Source organism: Myotis brandtii, unplaced genomic scaffold, assembly GCF_000412655.1.
Source record: "Myotis brandtii unplaced genomic scaffold, ASM41265v1 scaffold1750, whole genome shotgun sequence".
Lineage (NCBI taxonomy): Eukaryota > Metazoa > Chordata > Mammalia > Chiroptera > Vespertilionidae > Myotis > Myotis brandtii.
The window spans coordinates 482,432-494,318 of NW_005356477.1; the positions used below are offsets into that span (position 1 = coordinate 482,432).

At 63.1% G+C, this 11,887-nt stretch overlaps 1 protein-coding gene across 6 annotated transcripts in view; it reads left to right on the forward strand.

Moving 5' to 3' along the window:
* The window catches only part of DDR1 (discoidin domain receptor tyrosine kinase 1), a 16,336-nt gene that overhangs the window by 3,449 nt on the left and 1,000 nt on the right, over positions 1 to 11,887 (forward strand). The window contains exons 2-17 of one of the 6 annotated variants that reach the window (XM_005863268.2): positions 2,735 to 2,864; positions 2,953 to 3,055; positions 3,256 to 3,484; positions 5,071 to 5,218; positions 5,377 to 5,494; positions 5,903 to 6,089; positions 6,194 to 6,440; positions 6,913 to 7,008; positions 7,114 to 7,265; positions 7,813 to 7,978; positions 8,627 to 8,737; positions 9,736 to 9,980; positions 10,143 to 10,270; positions 10,483 to 10,701; positions 11,089 to 11,323; positions 11,728 to 11,877. In XM_005863268.2, coding sequence (XP_005863330.1) covers positions 2,777 to 2,864; positions 2,953 to 3,055; positions 3,256 to 3,484; positions 5,071 to 5,218; positions 5,377 to 5,494; positions 5,903 to 6,089; positions 6,194 to 6,440; positions 6,913 to 7,008; positions 7,114 to 7,265; positions 7,813 to 7,978; positions 8,627 to 8,737; positions 9,736 to 9,980; positions 10,143 to 10,270; positions 10,483 to 10,701; positions 11,089 to 11,323; positions 11,728 to 11,877 — 2,622 coding nt within the window. In that variant the 5' untranslated portion in view covers positions 2,735 to 2,776. The other 5 variants (XM_014537265.1, XM_005863269.2, XM_014537266.1 and 2 more) reach the window with 5 other exon arrangements.

Genomic DNA, 11,887 nt, shown 5'->3' on the forward strand with positions numbered 1-11,887 from the left:
GTGCCCTGGGGGTCCTGCCCAGGGCCTGGGTGTGTGTCTGGCGCTGCCCCCTGAGGGCGGGCGCGCATGTGGGCAGGGGCCTGGGCCCATTTCAGGCCCACAGGTGCCTGAAGCTGGCTCTCCCTAGGGATGGGCTTGCGGCAAAGAAGGCCGAGGTGTGGATGGGGTTGTGTGAGCCGCTGTGTTTGTCCTGCTGGGAGTCTGTCAACCTGTGTTCGAGTATGTGGATGTCACGTGTCCGTCACTGAGTCTGACGGTTGCTGTGCGGCACAGAGGTGTGTGCTGAGCTAATCCGGCCTTGCACACAGCGGGTTCCAGGTGTGTGTGTCTGAGTGTCAGTGGGTGTGTGTGAGAATGTCAGTGTCTGTGTGTCTGTGTGTGTGTGAGTGTGTGTGTGTGTCTGTGTGTTTGTGTGTGAGTGTGTCTGTGAGAGTGTCTGTGTCTGTGAGAGTGTATCTGTGTGTGAGAGTGTCTGTGTCTGTGAGAGTGTATCTGTGTGTGAGAGTGTCTGTGTCTGTGAGAGTGTATCTGTGTGTGAGAGTGTCTGTGTCTGTGAGAGTGTATCTGTGTGTGAGAGTGTCTGTGTCTGTGAGAGTGTATCTGTGTGTGAGAGTGTGTGTGTGTGTCTGTGTGTTTGTGTGTGAGTGTGTCTGTGAGAGTGTCTGTGTCTGTGTGTTTGTGTGTGAGAGTGTCTGTGTGTGAGTGTGTGTGTCTGTGTGTCTGAGTGTGTCTGTACACACACAGCGGTGTGGGTGTTGTCTGGCATGGGGGTGGGGGAGGGTGTCCAGCCCCCAGGTTGTCATTGGCTGTGATGGGCAGGGCGGGTGGTGGGGGGCAGGATTGTGGGCCTGCCTCTCCGGGTCATGGGGGATGGGAGGCGGAGAAGGGTGGCCCCGGGCGCCTGCCCTATTTACCTCTTGCTTTGTGTTTCTCGCCTGCCTCCCGCCTCCCGCCTCCCATCCTCTGCGGGTCTGTGTCTGCCAGGCTCCTCTGCCCGCCTGGCTCTGATGACTCATCTGGGATTGGCAGGAAGGTTACTCAGGGAACAAGGGCCTGCTGTTCTGACAGTGGGGGGGGGGGGGGGGGGCGGGGGTGGGGGGCACCCAGGGTTCCAGGCCCCTATGGGTGGCTCCTGGGGACTAGGTATGATGCCTCTGGTTCTAGCTCTGACTGGATGCAGGGTGCCCTCCGTCACTCAGCCCTCAGCTGCTGCTTCAGAGCTGCGGGGTCTCAGCTGCCTCTTACATTCCTGCCTAGAGCATTGTGGGAGCAGCTGGAGGAGGACAAAAGGATGGGGGAGTGTGCCCCACTCCTCCTACACCCTGGGGTGACCTCAGCCCTGGGCCTTCCCCCTTCAGAAAGTGGGGGCTGGGGGCACAGGTGGTCTGGGCTCAGGAGGGAAGGCACAGCAGGAAGAGCTGCAGCGTGAAGGGTGGTCCTGGGGTCCCTCAGGGTTCCAGGGCTGGGGAGCTCAGTGTGGACCCAGGAAGAGGACAGGCCAGGCTGCTTTTCCTGCACGGGCTGGAGGGGTAGTCCCACCTGCAGGGCTGGGGAGGTAGTCCCACCTGCAGGGCTGGAGGGGTAGTCCCACCTGCAGGGCTGGAGGGGTAGTCCCACCTGCAGGGCTGGGGAGGTAGTCCCACCTGCAGGGCTGGAGGGGTAGTCCCACCTGCAGGGCTGGGGAGGTAGTCCCACCTGCAGGGCTGGAGGGGTAGTCCCACCTGCAGGGCTGGGGAGGTAGTCCCACCTGCAGGGCTGGAGGGGTAGTCCCACCTGCAGGGCTGGGGAGGTAGTCCCACCTGCAGGGCTGGAGGGGTAGTCCCACCTGCAGGGCTGGGGAGGTAGTCCCACCTGCAGGGCTGGAGGGGTAGTCCCACCTGCAGGGCTGGGGAGGTAGTCCCACCTGCAGGGCTGGAGGGGTAGTCCCACCTGCAGGGCTGGGGAGGTAGTCCCACCTGCAGGGCTGGAGGGGTAGTCCCACCTGCAGGGCTGGGGAGGTAGTCCCACCTGCAGGGCTGGAGGGGTAGTCCCACCTGCAGGGCTGGGGAGGTAGTCCCACCTGCAGGGCTGGAGGGGTAGTCCCACCTGCAGGGCTGGGGAGGTAGTCCCACCTGCAGGGCTGGAGGGGTAGTCCCACCTGCAGGGCTGGGGAGGTAGTCCCACCTGCAGGGCTGGAGGGGTAGTCCCACCTGCAGGGCTGGGGAGGTAGTCCCACCTGCAGGGCTGGAGGGGTAGTCCCACCTGCAGGGCTGGAGGGGTAGTCCCAGGCTTCATTAGGAGGCGCCGTTGGAATGGGTTCCGTTGGGACGAGCTGCCTGGGCCCAGGGGGAGGGCAGGGTTCTCGGGCGTTCCTGGCACAGATCACTGGCGGGCCAGGGTGAGGCCTGAGGCCTGAGGCCTGAGGCCTGCGCTTCTCCCACGTTTCCCGGTGTTCCTGGTCCCGGGACCACACTGGGGCTAGTAGGCTACTGGGAGCTGTGAGATTGGAAACTGCTGGGGTCCCCCACTTGTCTTAAAAATTTGGGCTCCTAGATGGGGAGGGGACCAGAGATTAGCCCAGCATCTGGTTCCCGGGAAGCATTCTAAAAACAGAGCGGATGCTGTCCAACAACGCGGGTGTCCTCTTCCTGCCATTTCCCCAAAGCAGCCCATTCTGCCTGTCTGTTGCTGGCTGCGGCCCTTCTCCTTGGTTGCCCTTTAACTTACCCCCCCCCCCCCCTTGTGTCCCCTGCAGACATGCTGCCCCCACCCCCTTAGGCCCAAGGGATCAGGAGCTATGGGGCCGGGGGCCCTCTCATCTCTGCTGCTGCTGCTGTTCTCGGTGGCAACTGGAGGTGCTGACATGACAGGACATTTCAACCCTGGTGAGGAGGCTGGCTCTTGGGTCCCTGAGGGAGGGACTTGGGAGACAGAGAATCAGAGGCAGGCCCTCACCTGCCTGTCCTCACCCAGCCAAGTGCCGCTATGCCCTGGGCATGCAGGACCGGACCATCCCAGACGGGGACATCTCTGCCTCTAGCTCCTGGTCAGACTCCACGGCTGCTCGCCACAGCAGGTACCTGGCACACCGGGCAGGGCAGCCCTGGAGCTTAGCTCCTGGGGTCTCTACTTGCCCCTCCAACCCCTCTGCGCAAGCCAAGAGGCTTCTGAGAGGGCCAATGCCAATGCAACCCCACAGTCCTGGGGGCTTTAAATACTAGAGCCAGAGGCAGACCCAGGGCCAGACGTTCCCTGTGACCTCCTGCCCCCTCCCAGGCTGGAGAGCAGCGATGGGGACGGGGCCTGGTGCCCAGCAGGGCCGGTCTTTCCCAAGGAGGAGGAGTACCTGCAGGTGGATCTTCGGCGGCTGCACCTGGTGGCTCTGGTGGGCACCCAGGGGCGGCATGCTGGAGGCCTGGGCAAAGAGTTCTCACCCAGCTACCGGCTGCGCTACTCCCGGGACGGCCACCGCTGGATGGACTGGAGGGACCGCTGGGGTCAGGAGGTGAGGCTGGCAGGGCGACAGCCAGGAGGGGTGGCTCTCTTCTCTCCTCCACTGACCATCCTCCGGTCCAGGCCCTCTCCAGCCCAAACCTCTCACCTGAGCTCCATCAAGCGCTGCTCAACCTGGGCGTCCAAGGGGGCCTCGAACTTACCATCAGCTTCCCAAGCTGAGCTTGAGTCCCACGCCCGCCCCAGCCCGTTGCCCCCCGCTCCCCCATGTCTCCAGCTCAGGAAATGGCACCACCATGTGCCCAGGGCTCAGGTCAGGAGCTAAGATGATATCCCCAACTCTGTTCTCTCACCTCCTGCTTCCGACGCATCAGCAAGACCAGTCTGTGCTACCGCCTGCTGATTCCTGCCTCCACCACTCCCCACCGCCCTCTTCCACCTGCCCTGGGCGAGCCCACCATCCCCACCCCATCCCGCTCAGGTGCGGGCCTGAGGGATCTCCTGGCTGTTCTCCCTGCTCCCGCCCATCCTGCCTGAGTCAGATCTTGCCTTTGAGGCGACATTAGTGTTTTTCAGACGAGGCCGCCAGGCCCACACAGGCATGTCTCTCCTCGACCCTAAGGGACCCGCACAATTGGCGACCAGGGCACCACCGGGCAGTGGCAGCTCATCCTGGGCAACCCTGACCCTGTCCCCAAGGCCTCTTTTTCTCTGACTTATTTCATTCTTCATTCATTCATTCATTCATTTAATCAATCCTTGCCCAAGGAGTGAGGATATTTTTTCCTTTGATTTTTAACGAGAGTAGAAGGGGAGAGAGAGAGTGAGATATGCTGTGAGAGACACATCCACTGGTTGCCTCCCACACGGAGTCCACCTGGCCCTGGGGTGGGGATCAAACCTGCAACCAAGGCACGCACCCTCGACCAGGAATCGAACCTGTGGCTCTCTGCTGCACAGGCGGAATCTCTAACCACTGAGCACCGGCCAGGGCTTCTCTGACTTCTTAGTGAGCCAGCAGCCCAGCCCTGGCGCCCTTCCCTGCCTAGTCCCTCCCTGTTGCATCTTCTACCCTAGGCTCTCCTGTGTTTCACTGTTTCCAACTTTAATAAACTCAAAATTAAAAAAAATTAAAAAGGAGACGCACATCCGATGGGGCACAGGGGCTGCAGGCCGCGGTTGGCTCCCGCTCGCCAGAAACAACACTTGGCCTGCCTGGCCCTGGCCGCGCCCATGACCCTGTCCTTGCCCGCTGGCCACCCTGGTTTTCTGGCCGTTTGTGAACCAGCTAGGGCTCATCCCACACCTTCAGCATTTTCACTGGCTATTCTCTGCCTGGAAAGCTCCTCCCGCCCATGTCCACCCCCTTGCCCAAGGCTCGCCCTTCCTCCCTTTATCCCCCCAGATGTCACCTCAGCCAGCCTTTTCTGGCCACCCCCCTCCCACTGCTCCAGCCCCACTGCTGCCTCATTCTTCACAGCTGTCTCCCTGTGGGCTCCGTCCTCAGGGGAGGTACTGGCGCTCACCTGTGAGGGTTTGCTGGGCACCTGCAGAGGGGCTGGGGGGCTAGGGTGGGAGCAGGTGATGGGATGGCAGACCTGCCTTTCCCACCCATCCACCCTGTTCCCTGGCCTGCAGGTGATCTTGGGAAATGAGGACCCGGGGGGAGTGGTGCTGAAGGACCTGGGGCCCCCCATGGTGGCCCGACTGGTTCGCTTCTACCCCCGGGCCGACCGGGTCATGAGCGTCTGTCTGCGGGTGGAGCTCTACGGCTGCGTCTGGAAAGGTGAGTTGTTCAGAGGCTCTTCCTCCTCGGGGTGGGGGGGTGCAGGGGGAGGGGCATCCAGGGCCTCTCCCTTGGGGAGCCTCATTCTGAGTGAGGAGAGGACTGGCCAGCATGGCCTCCTCCAAGCCTGCCCTCATGCCCCCTCCCGCTCTGCCCAGATGGACTGCTATCGTACACGGCCCCTGTGGGGCAGACGATGAACTTGATGAACTTGGCTGAGGCCGTGCACCTCAACGATTCCACCTACGATGGACACACCACGCACACCGTTGGCGGGTGAAGAAGCAGGCCCTGCCGGACGGGCCTGGGGAGGGAGGGAGGGGCGGAGGGAGGAAAATGGGTGGGGGTGGGGGTGGTAAGTAGTCGCAGTGAGATAGAAGAATGGGGCAGAGGAGGGGTTAGGTGGGCAAAAGGGACAGGACCAGGATTGAAGGGCAGCAAGGCGACCGGTAGCTCATGTGCCACTTTGTGTGAATTAGAAAAAGGCACCCCTTTGCTAACACATCTTTTGGGAATTGTCACAATAAACACATGCATCGTAGGGTGCTTTGCGCACACGTGACTCAGTACCCGTCCTAGTCCTGGTGGTGGGAGAGAGCGGGGAGGCTGGGGTAAGGGGCTGGGGTTGCCAAGCACCTGGATAGGACACTTTCTTCCAACCTGGTCCCCGGCCCTCCTCCCCAGGCTGCAGTATGGAGGGCTGGGCCAGCTGGCAGATGGTGTGCTGGGGCTGGATGACTTTCGGGAGAGCCAGGAGCTGCGGGTCTGGCCGGGCTATGACTACGTGGGATGGAGCAACCATAGCTTCCCCAGCGGCTACGTGGAGATGGAGTTTGAGTTTGACCGGCTCAGGGCCTTCCAGGCCATGCAAGTGAGTGTGTCCAGCTCCCAGGGAGGGCGCTGAGGCCAGGCGGTGCCCCCGGGAGCTCGCCAGCTCCCCTGGCCTTGGCCCTACATCTCTTTCCCTTCCCCCAGGTTCACTGCAACAACATGCACACCCTGGGAGCCCGCCTGCCTGGCGGGGTGGAGTGTCGCTTCAAGCGAGGCCCAGCCATGGCCTGGGAGGGGGAGCCTGTGCGTCACGTCCTGGGGGGCAGCCTGGGGGACCCCAGAGCCCGGACTGTGTCGGTGCCCCTGGGCGGCCGCGTGGCCCGCTTTTTGCAGTGTCGCTTCCTCTTTGCTGGGCCGTGGCTACTCTTCAGCGAGATCTCCTTCATCTCTGGTAAGCCCTGACGTCGGCCTGATCCCCAGCTCCGGCTGCCAAGCCGCAGGCCCCAAGATACCCACCCCTGGCACCCGCACCCAGGAGACTTCCCAAGCAGGGGTCCCCAAGTGATTGCAACCCTCCCCCTCCCACCTGTCTGCCTGTCTTTGGTGAGACCCCCAGGACTGACGTTGAGCCGGTATGATGCTGGCTGCTAAACACCGAAACACTGCTGGTTGGGAACTAGCCTCTTCTCTGAGCCCCTGGTGCTCCCCTGAGCCCTGCATCTTCCCACAACCCAGCACCTAAAAGGTGCACGTCCACCACAGCCAGGCCTCCGGCCCCGGCCCCATCCCACCTCCCGTTCTGGTTGGTTGGGACATGTGTTGAGTGTCAGCCTGTTCCCACTGGCCTCCTCCCTGGTTCTGCAGTCCCGGCCCTGCCCTGGGCTGCCCCGTCTGCCTCCCTTTCTTGTCTTCCTTCTCCCCAGATGTTGTGAATGAGTCCTCCCTGGCTCTGGGGGGCACCTTCCCGCCAGCCCCCTGGTGGCCACCTGGCCCACCTCCCACCAACTTCAGCGGCTTGGGTGAGCAGCCTGGGCCTCCTCGGGGTGGGTCTGTGCTCTGCTCCCCCGGGGCACCTCAGCGTGGGTGGGGAGCCTCCTGCCGCTCTGACCCTCATGCCCTCCCAGAGCTGGAGCCCCGGGGCCAGCAGCCCGTGGCCAAGGCAGAGGGCAGCCCGACGGCCATCCTCATCGGCTGCCTGGTGGCCATCATCCTGCTGCTGCTGCTCATCATCGCCCTCATGCTCTGGCGGCTGCACTGGCGTCGGCTCCTCAGCAAGGTGGGCGGGGCTCCGGCTCCTCAGCGAGGTGGGCGGGGCTCCGGCTCCTCAGCGAGGTGGGCGGGGCTCCGGGCCTGGGCCCCGCGTCTGCCAGTCAGGGCCCCTCAGGGCCTCCGCATAGTCTAAGTAGGATAATAAGTGGGTGGAGTGCATGGAAATCAAGGGGTGGTGGGGCCTGCGGGCCGTCGCCACAGTCTCCTGGCTGCTTGCTGAGAGGGGGGCAGGCCTGGAGGGCAGGCTGGGAGGAAAAGCGCTGACCGCACTGTCCAGGGCCTCCGGACTCCTGGGCACCGGTGGGAACAGATGGGGGAAGTGTGGAAACCCCACACCCATGTCTTCCGGAGAGAGTCGGTGGCGGCTCCGTTACAGTTGATAATAGTGGACTGGTCAGACTTGGGGGTCCCATCTGCGGGCTCAAAGGCTCTCCAGCCTGCGGATGGAGTTCACTGTCGCCACTCTGGGACCCTGTGAGGATGGGGAGGGAGCTGGGTGCAGCATTTCAGAGCTGAGCAGCGGCGCAGCTCACATCTCGCCTTCTCCGGACAAGGCCGAGCGGCGGGTCTTAGAAGAGGAGCTGACAGTTCATCTCTCTGTCCCTGGGGACACCATCCTCATCAACAACCGCCCGGGCCCTCGAGAGCCACCCCCCTACCAGGAGCCCCGGCCTCGTGGGAACCCAGCCCACCCTGCCCCCAGTGTCCCCAACGGCTCTGGTAAGACCTGCCTCGCTCTGGGTCTGCCTCCGTCCTCCCCGCCTGTTTTCTTATTGTGTTCCTTTCCCGTCCCCTTGCTTTTATGTCGCCCCCAGTTTCAACTCATTTTCTTATTCTGTGTCTCTGGTCACTGCCCACTCTAGCAGTCCATGTCCCGACCTTATAATCTCAGGAGCTTCCCTGTGCCTGCCACCCGTGGTCCCAGCGGTCTCCTCCTGGCCCTGTGTCCATACATGCCTCCCTCTCTTCTCTGTGGGGCTCTCTCATTGTGTCTTCCTGGCCCTCTCCTTTCTTCCAGACTCACCCGTCCATTATTCATCATCTACCCATCTATCTATATGCATACATCATTCATCATGTATCTGTCATTCATTCCATCCATCCAGCCATTTATCCATCACCCATCCACCCATCCAGTCATCCATCCGTCGTCCATCCATGCATTCATCCAACCATCCATCCATCGTCCATCCATGCAGCCAGCCATCTGTTCATCCATCCATTATCCTTCCAGCTAGCCAGCACTCTCCACATCTTGGTTTTATCCTGTCTCAGTACATTGGTCTTGCCCTCTTCCGGGTCACCTTGTCTGTCCAGCCTTGAGTCTCACCCCTTCCCCGTGTCCCCCACCCCTCCTTCTCCCGACAGCGTTGCTGCTCTCCAATCCGGCCTACCGCCTCCTTCTGGCCACTTACGCCCGTCCCCCTCGAGGCCCGGGCCCCCCCACACCCGCCTGGGCCAAACCCACCAACACCCAGGGTAAGCCCCTCTGCCCGGGACTCCGCCAGGCGCCCACGCCTCTACGGGACAGGGAAGGTCCTCACCCCTCACACCGCCTCCTCGCCTCCCGAGTTCCCACGGAGGCCTCTCTTGTGCCCTTAGCTCTCCTCTGCTGCTCGCTCCTTTCACGGCCTCCCCTTGAGCTGAGGAGTGGGAAGCCCACTGGTCCTCAGCTCTGCCCCTCCTCCTCTCCCACCTCATCTCTTCAGCTCTCCAGAGCGAGAGGAGGCTGCGGTGCTGCCCGGCTCTCCTGTGACTCCTTTGTTCTCCCCTCTCCAGAGCTTCGAGGAGGAGGGCCTCTCACCCTGGGTGCTGGCCCTGTCCCCCCATGTGTCCTCTCTCCGCAGCCCCCGAGGTGAAGGCCCGCCCCTTCTTCTGTCTGCCCTCCTCTCCTGGTGTTGCCTTCTCACTGTTGCCCTCCTCCAGGCCGAGGGGCGGCTCTGCCTCCCTCCTGTCTGCAGACCCTGTTGTGCGGGCCTGAGGGACGTCCCTCCCCTCTGTGTGCCCCTGTCTCTGCTTGTCTCTGAGCTCGGTGTGTGGGTCAGGGGGGTGGGGTGATGAGGGCAGGGAGGAACCGAGGCTGAAGGTGGTGGGGGGGGCGGGGGGAGGAAGGGAACAGTTAAGTGAGAGCAAGGAGCTGGCAGTGGCGGAAAGGTTTGGAAAGCGGAGGGCGATCGGATGGCTGGCAGGCACCATCCTCCTTGTGATGGTGCGGAGAGGAGTCCCTCTTCCAGAGAGACTCCCCGGGCTCTGGGCTGTGCTGAGATGCCTAGAGAATACGACGTATGCCATCGCCGGTGCCTTGAAAGCTCTGGCCCACTAGCCTCATCCACGCCAGCAGCCTCTCTGTTTGAGGACATTGAGGGAGGGCAGACCCAGTCTCTGACCCAACAGGAGCCGGGGAGGCTGGGGTGCAGGGGGTGTGGCTCCCGGGCGGCTCCTGACGCCTCCCCGGTCTTCTCTCCTTCACCCTCCAGCCTGCAGTGGGGACTACATGGAGCCTGAGAAGCCAGGCGCCCCGCTTTTGCCCCCACCTCCTCAGAACAGCGTCCCCCACTATGCCGAGGCTGACATTGTCACTCTGCAGGGCGTCACAGGGGGCAACACCTATGCCGTGCCCGCGCTGCCCCCTGGGGGGGCTGGGGACGGGCCCCCCAGAGTGGATTTTCCTCGGTCACGGCTCTGCTTCAAGGAGAAGCTTGGCGAGGGCCAGTTTGGGGAGGTAAGGAGGACCCTGCCAGCCATCAGGGTGCCTGACTGTCAGGGGCTGGCACGTGCCCACAGAGCGCCCTGGAGCAGGAACCTGTCATCTGACTGTTACCCCAGTGGACCCTGTGGCCTTGGTGACCCTTTGACCCTCTGACACGTGACTCTGTTTCTGCAGGTGCACCTGTGCGAGGTGGAGCGCCCTCAGGAGCTGGTCAGTCTCGATTTCCCCCTTAGTGTGCGCAAGGGGCACCCCCTGCTGGTAGCTGTCAAGATCCTGCGGCCGGATGCCACCAAGAATGCCAGGTGAGCACCAGGATGGCGTATCTGGGAGTGGAGGTGAGGCCACAGAGAGTGATCTAGAGAGAAATGTGGTAGAGACAGCTGAGGGGTGTCTGGGGAAGGTGCCCACGTCCCCCGTGAGCCAGCGTGTGTCGCGGGGCGGCTGGCCCGTGGAGCAGGGGCTATGCATGTGCAGGTCAGCCCACATGCCCTCGCCGCCTCCCCCGCCGCTCCAGGAACGACTTCCTGAAGGAGGTGAAGATCATGGCGAGGCTGAAGGACCCAAACATCATCCGGCTGCTGGGCGTGTGCGTGCAGGACGACCCTCTCTGCATGATCACCGACTACATGGAGAACGGCGACCTGAACCAGTTCCTTAGTGCGCACCAGCTGGAGGACAAGGCGGCCGCGGGGGCCCCTGAGGGTGGGGAGCCCGCCCAGGGGCCCACTATCAGGTCAGCAGCTGCCCAGGCAGGCCCTGCCCTGAGAGCGCCAGCCTGCGGGCAGAGAGCACTGGGTGCGGGCGCACGGGCTGCAGGAGGGCCTGGGATGAGGACCACGAGGGGCAGGAAGGCTGGGCCTACCTGCCGCAAGGGCGGAAGGGGCTTGGACCTGGCGGAGTTTCCCTGTGCCCTCTTCGCCCTCCCGAGGCTAGGTCGCGGAGCATAATAAAAGCAGCGGCTCCCTGGGGTCCGATGACCAAAGAAGGGTTGGGCGGGCACTTACCACAGCCTCCCCCTGGTACTTCCATCTTGGCATTGTGGCTGCCCTTCCTCCTGGGGATCTGTGAGGGGGGAGCGCTGGGGCTACCCAGTGACCTTCTGTCCGTGCCCCCCACTCAGCTACCCGATGCTGTTGCACGTGGCAACCCAGATCGCCTCGGGCATGCGCTACCTGGCCACGCTCAACTTTGTGCACCGGGACCTGGCCACACGGAACTGCCTGGTTGGGGAAAATTTCACCATCAAAATCGCCGACTTCGGCATGAGCAGGAACCTCTACGCCGGGGACTACTACCGGGTGCAGGGCCGGGCAGTGCTGCCCATCCGCTGGATGGCCTGGGAGTGCATCCTCATGGTGAGATGCCTGCAGGGGCGGCGGGCGCTCCGCTGCCACCCAAGCTCATCTATAAAGTGAGGTGTGGCGCAGGGGCTGGAGCAAGCACGGAGGAGGGAGGGAGGGCGTGATGGGGAGGGCCCAGGAGACAGGAGTGGGCCCGACAGATGGAGTCAGGGTGGCAGAGAGCAAGAGAGACCAAGTGATAGGAGGCGGGGGGCTAGAGCTAGAAGGGGATGAGTTGGGAGTTAGTCGAGACCAGAAAATGGGGGCAGGAGGGTAGAAGAGCGGAGGGAGAGGACGAGCCGGAGAAGCAAGGCCGAGAGGGGCAGCTCCTTGGGAGAGCCCTGTGCGGAGTGGCCCCGGGCCTGGGAAGTGCCGAGGGGAAGGGAGGTCTGCTGCCTGATGCCTCATCCGTGCACCAGGGGAAGTTCACCACGGCCAGCGACGTGTGGGCCTTCGGGGTGACCCTGTGGGAGGTGCTGATGCTCTGCCGGGCCCAGCCCTTCGGGCAGCTGACAGACGAGCAGGTCATCGAGAATGCAGGGGAGTTCTTCCGGGACCAGGGCCGCCAGGTGAGAGCAG